This window comes from Carcharhinus amblyrhynchos, chromosome 5 (assembly GCF_965287045.1).
Source record: "Carcharhinus amblyrhynchos chromosome 5, sCarAmb.v2.hapA, whole genome shotgun sequence".
In the NCBI taxonomy this organism is placed as follows: domain Eukaryota; kingdom Metazoa; phylum Chordata; class Chondrichthyes; order Carcharhiniformes; family Carcharhinidae; genus Carcharhinus; species Carcharhinus amblyrhynchos.
The window spans coordinates 50,139,897-50,152,227 of NC_137328.1; the positions used below are offsets into that span (position 1 = coordinate 50,139,897).

Consider the following 12,331-nt stretch of genomic DNA (forward strand, 5'->3'; position numbering starts at 1 on the left):
AGAACACAATTTAAAAATTTAAAGTCTCCCATTTAAGGCTGAGTTGAGGAGAAATTATTTGCTCTCAAAGGGTCTGGAATAGTCTTTACAGAGAGCAGCAGTAATTGAATATGTTTAAGGCTGAGCTAGATGGACTTTTGATTATCAAGGGAGTTGAGAGGTATGGCGGGCAGACAGGAAAGTGGAGTTGAAGTCACAATCAGATCACCCATGATTTTATCAAAGGGCAGAACAGCCTTGAGGTGCCAAATGATGGCCTATTTCTGCTCCTCATTTTTGTGTTGTATTCACTGCCCTTCCTGCAAAATGGCTGGCCCTGACATGAAAGGTGCCATGTAAAGGTGTTGAAGTGAACATTGATTGATGCAGCATTATTAGAGGTGGGTTCATGCAGCGTTATATGCTTGTGAATAGTTTAGGGAGCATTTCTGATCAATTCTCTTTGATTGAATGTCTGCAGCCATAGGTGGCCATATTGAGTTGATCAGTCAATCTAGCAGTTGGTTTAACAGAGTTGATCCAATTAACAGGAGCTAGGTAACCAGGGAAAGTCTGACTATGTCACTTTAATCAGCCATCAATTTCCACATTGTGTGCTCTGGACCATGCTCTTTAGGATCTGGGTTGAGATTATTCAATCATTTCACAAAGGAATTCACAAGCAACCACAAACTTTCCATTTATTTTTTCTGTGGAAAATTCCCACTTAGCATCAATATCCTTCATTTGTTTAATGAGGTTTGGTTTTTATGGATTTGAGGCTCAAAATTGCATTAGGTTTACCTTTCAGTACACAGTGGGTTAGAGATTCCTCTCTCTGTAATGGCCACATTTAATTTATCTTTTAATCTAGTCAACGAGCTCCTTATTGCAAATGCGTTACTGACTTTAAAATAGCCAAGGAATTTGGCCTGAACACTTGAACTATTATTCTAAATTGTAAACTGTAAAAATATATGTAACTTTTAATAAACCCTTTGAGTGTTTTAACTTTTCAGAGTTTAACTTCCTCATGAGTTCAGATTACGTTTAAGTTTTATACCATGCAACCAATTACTGTAAATCAAATCAGAAGGCAGAGGAGAAGCATTTCATTATACTTAATCAGTAATGTCTGGGATAATTTGATTTAGAACTGAGGTTGCGTCCACCAAAAGTCTCGATAACATTGCTTAAATAAAATGTTTTACACTGTTAAAAATTTAACTGAAACTAGGAGAAAGGACTTACTTGTATGTCCAACATTCTTGCATCAATTCATACATTTCAACAGGACTTCGGACTGGAGCATCCAGACGTCTACCCGACTCGATCATTTGTACAACTTCTTGGCCTTTCATTCCCTGTGCAGACAAATTAAAGACATACACAGACTCTTAAGTTGCAAACAAACACATTGAACAACCAGATATTTGTTTCTGGTATTTAATCATAGGATGTGAAATCATTGGTATTCATGCTCTCCGATCAACAGATCATTGTTTTACTGAAAAGACCTATTTCGAGTCATAGAGTCATAGAGGTTTACAGCATGGAAACAGGCCCTTTGGCCCAACTTATCCATGCCACCCTTTTGTTTTTAAAACCCCTAAACTATACCAATTGCCCGCATTTGGTCCATATTCCTCTATACCCATATAACTATCTAAATGTTTTTTAAAAGATAAAATTGTACCCATCTCTATTACTACCTCTGGCAGCTTGTTCCAGACACTCACCACCCTCCGTGAAAAATTACCCCTCTGGACTCTTTTGTATCTCCCCCCTCTCACCTTAAACCTATGCCCTCTGGTTTTAGACTTCCCTACCTTTGGGAAAAGATATTGACTACTTAGCTGATCTGTGCCCCTCATTATTTTATAGACCTCTATAAGATGACCCCTCAGCCTCCTACGCTCCAGAGAAAAAAGTCCCAGTCTATCCAGCTTCTCCTTATAACTCAATCCATCAAGTCCTGGTAACATCCTAGTGAATGTGCTCTTTCTAGTTTAATAATATCCTTTCTATAATAGGGTGACCAGAATTGCACATAATATTCCAAGAATGCCCTTACCAATGTCGTGTACAACTTCAACAAGATGTCCCAACTCCTGTATTCAATGTTCTGACCAATGAAACCAAGCATGCCGAATGCATTCTTCACCACTTTTTGGGGGAAGAAAATTGAATGTGGACCTGTAAGTACTGCTGTGATGCCAGCCTATGATTGGACAGCTCTCAGGGACAGGGTATACAGCAGTGCAGCAATTATGTCACTGTGGGTCAGCCAGTATCCCTGGCAACAGGGTTCCCTCCTTCAATTAGGAACTTCATTCATCAGAGCTACCAGAGAATGGGTTGGCAGGGGATGCCAATAGAGTTTGCTGCAAATGATGGGCTCCCTGTGCCCAAGTTAAATTCCATCCTTTGTATCAATTTTCACAGTAGAGGCAGGGAACAAAATACTCATTGTACATTGAAACTAAACATATCTTAAGGGGAAGAACTTAATGGGGAAGAAAATGGTAATGGAGATATGTAAATCATCCAAATTTCATAGGGGCTGGTTTTACCATCACATTGCGCCCATTTTCGGGCACAAAAACTTGGTGAAGTCGGGCATGAGGCAAGTAGCACCTGCCTCCATGCCAGTTTTCCCTTTACCAAGGGCGGAAAATGGCCATGATTGGGGCAATGCCTGAAACGGGGGTGATGGTCATTTAATATATTTGCATGTATTTAAATTGACTTAATGGGTCGCATGCCCAACTTTACCAGCAGTTCCTTCTTTACCACCACGGTCGCCAATCAGGAATCGGCATGAAACAGATACGCTCCATATAAGTCTGATTCAGGCACTCCATCAATGAGGGTTAGTGAAGAGATAAGGGCATAGCGTCTGACTGCTTGAAATTGGTGTGGCGGGGGGGAACGGTGGAGTGGGTCCACTGCCACTCTGCCTGTGATCAGTGAGGGGGGATGAAAGGGGCTTCTGCTGCCACTCTGCCTGAGATCAGTGGGGGGAAAGGGGGGTCCATTGCCAATCTCTCTGTGATTGGAGGGGAAGGGAGGAGGGGTCATGTTCTGTTGGCTAGTGTAGAGGGCAAGGATAAGGGGTTGTTGTGGGGTGGTGCAATGTCTGTGGGGGCCAGGGGGAGGCATTATCTGGCATGGGAGGGATGTGGCAGGGGAGCTGCATTCTATCATTTTTTTCTGCGCATGCGCAGTTGGAGGCACTGATCAGAGCTGCAGGATTTCGGGCATGTTATGCCCCGCCCACAGGCTTGTGCAGCGTGATTCTGATTCACTGATATTTTTGCAGGCAGAGCGCGTATGGGGATGCCTCAGAACCATCTAAGACTTGGATCTGAAACACTCCCAGTTTCAAGTCTGCTTGGCATTAGAATCAAAATGGTAAAATAAAGCCTATAGTTTCAGCTGAGAATTACTGAGTATATTGCTGATGTATTATTCATAATTTTCCAAAGCTCTTTAGATTAGGGAAAAGTGGATGGAATTTTACGAGAAAAATTCTAAGTGTCCAGCTAGTGTGAAAATGGGAGAGTATCAGATTTTTTTTTTGGGTGAGTCTTTACTCCCAATTTTATGCAATTTGTGCATGAAAAAAATTGGTGAGACTGTTTCTAGATACTAGAGGCCGCGGGCAGAATTTTACTGGCACGTCAGCCCAAGGTTTGTATAACCTGTCCAAGATCAACGGAGAATGCCATTTGTCTGAACCTCACCCACCCCCAGAATAGGGGCGGACATGGTAAAAATTCTGGCCAGTGTGCAGGGCTTAATTCACCAGTCAGCTTTCTTTAGCAGCAGAGGGAGCTATTGCACTTGGGCAAACCTTTGTGCACATGCATAATTGCAATAGCAGAGGCGTGACAGAGGCCTCTGTTGTTGAAGCTGGCCTCAAAGAATGTCTTCCCCCGACCCCACCAGCTATCACAGGGGCCTGTGCCTTATCATGAGCCCCACACATCGGGAAATATTGGCCCCGCTGCCCCATATCAATTGTGATGCAGAGTGGCAGCAGACCCCCCACTCCCTCCTTACTCCAATCCCAATGCAGAGTGGCAGTGAGCAACCCCTCCCTCCTCATATCAATTGTGATGCAGAGTGGCAGCAGGCCCCCCTCCCCCTCCCCATATCGATTGTGATGCAGAGTGGCAGCAGGCCCCCCTCCCCCTCCCCATATCGATTGTGATGCAGAGTGGCAGCAGGCCCCCCTCCCCCTCCCCATATCGATTGTGATGCAGAGTGGCAGCAGGCCCCCCTCCCCCTCCCCATATCGATTGTGATGCAGAGTGGCAGCAGGCCCCCCTCCCCCTCCCCATATCGATTGTGATGCAGAGTGGCAGCAGGCCCCCCTCCCCCTCCCCATATCGATTGTGATGCAGAGTGGCAGCAGGCCCCCCTCCCCCTCCCCATATCGATTGTGATGCAGAGTGGCAGCAGGCCCCCCTCCCCCTCCCCATATCGATTGTGATGCAGAGTGGCAGCAGGCCCCCCTCCCCCTCCCCATATCGATTGTGATGCAGAGTGGCAGCAGGTCACCCCCCCACTTCCTTCCCCATATTGATCACAATGCAGAGTAGCAGCGACACCTCCCCCCGCCTCCACCCTTGGGTGGGGTGAGCTGTAAAATTGCCTTTGGATTAAAAAACTACAAAGATTACTCCAGAGTGAAACCAGAACATTTGTCAGTTTAACATCAGTTGTGGAAAAATGATTAGAATCTATCATGAGAGTAGCTGAATATATGTAAAAGTATAAGCTGATCTAAGAGATTTGAGTAACTTCGTTGATTTTTCAAGTGCTGACTATCATGGTGCACAGAGGACTGTCCAAGGATGTATCTAGATGGAGCTCCAAGACATTTGATAAGGTTTCCTAGAAAATATTAGTTTTAAAAATTGGAAGTACATGGAATTGGAAATAACTTCATAGCATAAGTTGGTAATCGGTTGGATGGTAGGAGACACAGCAGTGATAATGAGTAGGGATAACAGACAACCCTCTGATTTGGTGGTATGTGAGATTTGTACTTGGGTTTCACCTTGGGATTGTATAGATTGGACAGAATTTTATCATTTCTAAGCAGAGTGGCGCAGCAGGCAGGAAAAATGGCATAGAAGCTTCTTCCACCATGTTTTTACACTTATAAGAACATAAGAACATAAGAAATAGGAGCAGGAGTAGGCCTTCTAGCCCTTCGAGCCTGCCCCACCATTCAATAAGATCATGGCTGATCTGAAGAGGATCAGTTCCTGCTTTCTCCCCATAACCCTTAATTCCCTTATCTGTCAAAAACTTATCTACCCGTGACTTAAATATATTTAGCGAGGTAGCCTCCACCACTTCAACGGGCAGAGAATTCCAGAGATTCACCACCCTTTGAGTGAAGAAGTTCCTCCTCCACTCTGATCTAAACTGCACCCTCACCTCACCCCCCCCGCCCCCTTATCTTGAGGCTGTGCCCTCTAGTCCTGCTATCCTTCCTAAGCGGGAAGAATCTCTCCACCTCTACCCTATCCATCCCTTTCATTATCTTATACGTCTCTATAAGATTCCCCCCTCATCCTTCTAAACTCCAGCAAGTACAGACCCAGTCTATTTAGTCTCTCTTCATAGTCCAACCCCCTCATCTCCAGTATCAGCCTAGTGAACCTCCTCTGCACTCCCTCCAAGGCCAAAATATCCTTGCGCAAGTGCGGCAACCAAAACTGCACACAGTACTCCAGCTGCAGCCTCACCAGTACCCTGTACAGTTGCAGCAAGACCTCTCTGCTTTTATATTCCAACCCCCTTGCTATAAAGGCCAGCATACCATTTGCCTTCTTGATCACGTGCAGACTGGATTATAGAAAAGTTAAGGGGCGGATCCTATGACTTCAAGTTGATGAGAGGGCCAGCTTAGTTTGCAAAAGATTTTTAAAAATAAAAATAGAACACCTCTAATGGAACAATGAAACCCCTCATGGAGGCTCAAACATGCAACCCCTCCACAGAAGGACCCTTTCCTCCAAGGAATAAATGCCCTCACAGAGCCCTCCCCACAGGTTCCTGGCATATCATTGGTGGAAGGCAGAAGCAATCAGAACCTTAGTTAAAGGAATTGGGAATTGGGCAGAAGGCAATAGGTTGTTTAGATAAGAACAGGAAGTTGCAAAGGAAAATAGACATACTCGGTTAGTGGGCAAAACTGCCGGAAAAGGGTCATTTTAGAAACCAGTTAAGACTCTGTCATGTTGCTGTGGGTCTGGAGTTACAGGTAGGCAGGGCCAGGTGATATGGCAGACTTCTATCCTTGAAGGACATTAGTGAACCAGATGGGTTTTGAAACAACCAACAATGATAGCTGTCATGATTAGCATTACTAAGATTGGCTTTGTAATCCAGGTTTATTCATTTATTTTAAATTTCACTAGTTGCCATGAGGGGGATCTGGACCCAAGTCATAGAGCATTATCCTGGGCCTTTGGGTTGCTAGTGTAATGACAATACTACTGTACCACCGTTGCCCACATATTTTCTAATGTGCGTGGGAGTAAGGAGATTTAGGTGCCAAAGTCACTAAAATAAAATGCACAGGTACAAGAAGTAATTGAATCCTTTCTCAGTTCTGATGAAAAGTCACAGACCTGAAATGTTAACTCTATTTCTGTCTGTGCAGATGATGCCAAATTTGCTGAGTATTTCTAGCATTTTCCCTTTTTAATAAAACAACTAATGTGACAGTGAATTTTATCTCAAAAGAGTTGGAATGCAAATGTGAAGAACTGATGTTTCAGTTGTGTAGAGACTTGGTCAGACTCCATCTGCAGTATTTGTACCAAATCTCAGGAAAGACAGTCTGGCCTTGGAAAGGGTACAATACAAATTCACCAGAATGGTACCAGGACTGAAAAGATTAAATTAAGAGAATATTGCACATTAACCTAGTGGGTATATACCCTTGAGTTTAGAAATGTGAGTAGTGGTCTAAATGAGGTCCTTAAAGTGGTTAAAAATGATTCCATTGGATAGATATGGAGAAAATAATTCGTCAGATGGAGGAATACAGAAAAGAGGTGCATAATCTTCAAAGTAAGCCCATTAGGAGTGAAGTTGGAAGTATGTTTGCAGACGCATAGTGGAGGTCTGCATTTCTATTCCCCCGGGTCAACTGAAATTCTCAATACTGAGATCAATGATCAGGCAACTGAGGGATGTGCTGAAAAAGTGAGTAACTGGAGTTGAGGAACAGGTTACTGAGGTCTAATTGAATTGTGAACCAGAGTGGTATCATAAAGCCATACTTCATATCGAAAATAACTTTATTTATTTATTGGGCCAAAACCATTGATTGTGTTTTAAAAGATTGAACAACAGTATTCCAGAGACTTAAAACAGTGGTTACTTAGATGACAGAACATTTGTGTAGCTGTTCTTTATAATTTCCAAAGCCAGTAAGCACAGAGTTAGGATGTCTAGAAGAACCCATCAAAGATTAGAGATCAGTGAATGCCAACATCTACTGACCCAGTCACAAAACATCCAGGTAGTACCTCTGTATTCAACTAGGTGGGAAAAACCCATCAGGTGCAATCACTTTGGACAATGAACTATGACTGAGAAAGGAACTCGTCAAGCCATGATTTAATTATGTCTAAGCCATGGACCTTGAATAACATGCCAGGACCATGTTTAGGTAACTGGTCAATTGTTGAGATGGATCATGTGATGGGCCAACTAGAATTTTTTTGAGTTGTGTTTACACCAGACCTTGGAACTGAAGAAACAATATTCAGAAAAAAGGTCCTTAAGTGAAGACACTCTCTCTCCCTCCATCCATTCTGTAATTTGAGCCTGAGCACTGAGATGTTTGACTATCCACACACTGCAAGTAGTTTTTTGAAGAATCAACCCAACAGCTGGTGCCTCCAGAACAAAAGATATAAATCATCTGTAAGTCATCTCAATCCAGAAGCCTCAAGGACCATTGAACCCAGCCTGAGTTATTAATTTACATCATTTGTATCCAATTATTTTTCTTAGACTTTAAGAACTACTTAATCTATCCTCCCACTATGTGACTTGCGTGCGTATGTGCATGTGTATGTGGTCTCTTTATATGTGTGTGAGAGAGTCAGAGCATTTTTATTATTTTTATTTAGGCCCAGGGTAAAATATAGTAAATATTATGTTTAAAAGCTTACAAGGAAACCTATTTGTATGTGTCTTTTACAGTCATAGCAATTAAATAGTTAAACTCACACTGAATTGGCAAGCAACACTTTATAAAAAAAAACCCTGCTGCTGTTAAACAAAGAGTGGGAAAAGAGGGGACTCATTCTAACCCTTCTCACATGGTCAGAACTGGTCATAATTGCATGACAGAATGGACTACTTCTGTACCTATGGTGAAATGTGAGCTTAGAATTTGATTTGATTTGATTTATTATTGTCATATGTATTAAAATACAGTGAAAAGCATTGTTTCTTGTGTGCTATACAGACAAAGCATATCGTTCATAGAGAAGGAAATGAGACAGTCCAGAATATAGTGTTACAGTCATAGCTAGGGTGTAGAGAAAGATCAACTCAATGCAAGCTAAGTCCATTCAGAAGTCTGACAGCAGCAGGGAGGAAGCTGTTCTTGAGTTGGTCGGTACTTGATCTCAGACTTCTGTATCTTTTACCCGATGGAAGAAGGTGGAAGAGAGAATGTTCAGGGTTCGTGGGGTCCTTAATTATGCTGGCTGCTTGACTGAGTCAATGGATGGGAGGCTGACTTGCATGAAGCATCGGGCTACATTCATGACCTTTTGTAGTTCCTTGCAGTTTTGGTCTGAGCAGAAGCCATACCAAGCTGTGATATAACCAGAAAGAATTTTTTCTATGGTACATCTATAAAAGTTGGTGAGAGTTGCAGTTGACATGCCAAATTTCCTTATTCTTCTGAGAAAGTAGAGGCATTGGTAGGGTTTCTTAACTATAGTGTTGGTATGGGGGGATCAGGACAGGTTGTTGGTGATCTGGACACCTAAAAACTTGAAGCTTTGACCTTTTTTATTTTGTCCCCATTGATGTAGACAGGGGCACGTTCTCCTTTATGCTTCCTGAAGTCAATGACAATCTCCTTCATTTTGTTGACATTGAGGGAGAGATTATTGTTGCCGCACCAGTTCACCAGATTCTCTATCTCATTCCTGTACTCTGTCTCGTCATTGTTTGAGGTCTGACCCACTACGGTGCTATCATCAGCAAACTTGAAAATCAAATTGGAGGGGAATTTGGATGCACAGTCATAGGTGTATAAGGAGTATAGTAGGGGGTTGAGAACATAGCCTTGTGGACACCGGTGTTGAAGATGATTGTGGAGGAGGTGTTGTTGCCTATCCTTACTTATTGTGGTCCGTGAGTTAGGAAGTTCAGGATCCAGTTGCAGAGGGAGATGCCAAGGCCCAGACCACAAGAGTTTGGAAATGAGTTTCGTTGGACTAATAGTGTTGAAGGTGAGCTATAGTCAATAAATAAGAGTCTGTTATAAGTGTCCTTGTTATCTAAGTGTTCCAGGGTTGAGTGCAGGGCCAGAGAAGTGGTGTCTGCTGTGGATCTTTTGCAGTGTGAATGTAGTGGATCGAGGTAGTCCTGGAGGCTGGAATTGATTCGTGCCATGGCTAACGTTTCGAAGAACTTCATAATGATGGATGTCAGAGCCACCGGCTGATAGTCATTAAGGCACGATGTTTGGTTTTTCTTAGGTACCAGGATGATGGTCGTCTTCTTGAAGCAGATAGTTGTAAAGAGAGTTTGAAGATGTCTATGAATACCCCTGCCAGCTGATCTGCGCAGAATCTGAGTGCTCGTCCGGGTACCCCATCTGGGCCAGTTGCTTTCCGTGGGTTGACCTTTAAGAAAGCTGATCTGACATATGCAATGGTGAGCCCAGATACAGGTTCACACAAGGCTTCCAGGGTGGAGAGTATGCTCTCACTGACCTCTTGCTCAAAACGAGTGTAGAATGCATTGAACTCATCAATGGAATGGGACAAAAGCTTAGGAAGCCTGCCCTCTTGGTAATAAGTGGCAGAAGCTGTTGGAATCCTACGTTTCATCTCCCACCAGGATTACTTTTCAAAAGTGCCAGAACAGTAGCCCCTTGGATAGATAGGCACCCAAAATGCACCCCCATGTGTGTGCTCCTCATTTTGCATCTGCCACCTCAGCTCTCAGCAGAGAGAGCTGCTAAGTCATCTTTAATGAAACCAACCACTAAAACAAGTTATTTAACAGTTCTGCCAGAGGCATTGCTAGCAGACTGTTTATATAACAACATTTCTGTGATTTCACTATTTACATTTTTACTACACCATTAGCATTGTGTGATAAAGAAACATGGATACAGAACAATCTTAAGAAAAGGAAGTCAATAATTAATACTTTGACAGCAACTGATGAGGCTTGATTTTTATACATTTTGACTGAAAGGAAATTGGGTTCATGTGAAGATGTCTGTTTTTTGACAGTGTTTTGTACCTTTATTAATGCTAACAGTTAACTTTGTCTAAATTACAGCATTAACAATATATAGGAGACTATACGGTGGATCTGACAAAACAAATATTTTCACAAAAGCAATAGGACCATTCCTGCCTTTACTCTACATGATCTTAAGGCAAGGACACTAAGGCCCATACCTTGGTCTGGAAGTGTTTCCGTTGCAAATCCACTGTGATTCCATTGCGAATGAAGGGATTAGTGACTAATAATGCCCTGAAGGGTAACATGTACTCATTTTAAGATTGTTGGGGCTCACATAGAGAACCCACACTTGGATTGTAACATGGGCCCTGCAGATAGGAAATGCTGCTGCCAAAATGCCATAGGATGCACAGCCAGGAGATCTGAAAGTAGAAGATCCTTTCATCACCCTGACCTACAGCCACCGTCAATGGTAGAAGTGTGTAATTCTCTCCCACAAAACACAGTGCAAGCTAGCTTAATCACTAATTTTAAGCCTGAGATTGATAGATTTCTCTTTGTGCAATTGTATTAATAAACTTGGAGCTAAGGTGGGATGGATGAAGTTAAGACACTGATCAATCATGATATCATGGCAAGGTGGAACAGATTTGGGACATGTTTACCACGTCATTAATGAATCCCAGATGCAATAATCTGGACTCACTTACCTTATTCATCTCGTTGGTCAAGTTCCTAACTGACGAGGATCACAGATGGTGCTCACCAATAGGGACCAGATGTGTTGGTCAGGGGTAGGGAAAGACAGTGCCAATGGGGCAATGATCATGGGTGGGGGGGGAGGTGAGCAATTGGCCAGTGCAGCAATCAGGGGTGGGGGGTGATGTCTAGAATGGCAAGGGGGTGGGGGAAGAAATTGGATGGAGTAGCAATCAGGGACTCAATGTCGGTGGAGTAGCGGATGGATGGTGAGAGGTCGTAACAGATTGCAGTGTACACCGCATACTAGGAGATCGGGGTGTCTGCGCATAGGTGCCCCTAGAGCTCAGCAGCCGGCTTCTCCACTGAGCTGAGTTTCCAGCCCCCCTGCTGGTGAGATTCACATTGTAGCTTCTGTATTGCAGAGTGCTGTAAATTACCATGACCTCATCTCACTGAAAAAACAGGTGAGAAAACCCACTGTTTTCTTGTCCTTTCGACACTTAAGGTGGGATTTTCTGGCCACGCTCGCTTCAAGACTGGAAAACCCTGCCCGAGGTCAATGGACCTTTCAATGATCCTGTCCTGTGCACCCTGATTCTTATGGCAAGTGGAACAAGAAAATTCTGCCCTTTGAATTATTTTCTGAAATTCTGCCCATTTTTTTTATAATTGGGAACATTAATTTTGACTATATGAAAACCCAGCATTTGATGATTTTTGATGGAGGTACACAAACATGACAAAAGCAATATTCTTACATTGTATCAGAGGGAAAATAAACTTACTTTGTATGGCTTCATGCCATAGGAAAATGCTTCCCACATCATCACACCAAAACTCCAGACATCACTTTTGCTGGAAAATTTGAAGAAGTTGATAGATTCTGGCGCATACCACTTTATTGGCCACTTGCCTGTACTTTTGGCCTACCATGAATTTAGAAGGGGAGAAAAAAACAAGCTTTTGATTCTGTAGTATTAACTATCCCTGCAAAATAACATGCAATGTCATAATATTCACTTATTTTTCTACACTGCACTTCAGCATTAACACTGATCTTGAGTGCTAATTATTTTGAATTGGTTGTATTTAACATTGCCACTTTGAAAAGAAGGTGGTAGGAATAGGAATATAGAATAACATTATCATTCATCCATATAAGTCAGTTTTA

At 42.8% G+C, this 12,331-nt stretch overlaps 1 protein-coding gene across 1 annotated transcript in view; it reads right to left on the bottom strand.

Annotated features, from left to right (window-relative positions):
* The window catches only part of syk (spleen tyrosine kinase), a 145,965-nt gene that overhangs the window by 3,152 nt on the left and 130,482 nt on the right, over positions 1–12,331 (bottom strand). The window contains exons 12-13 of the mRNA XM_080189669.1: positions 11,946–12,086; positions 1,231–1,343 (exon numbers count right to left, since the gene is read on the bottom strand). Coding sequence (XP_080045795.1) covers positions 1,231–1,343; positions 11,946–12,086 — 254 coding nt within the window. The remainder of the gene's footprint in view (positions 1–1,230; positions 1,344–11,945; positions 12,087–12,331) is intronic.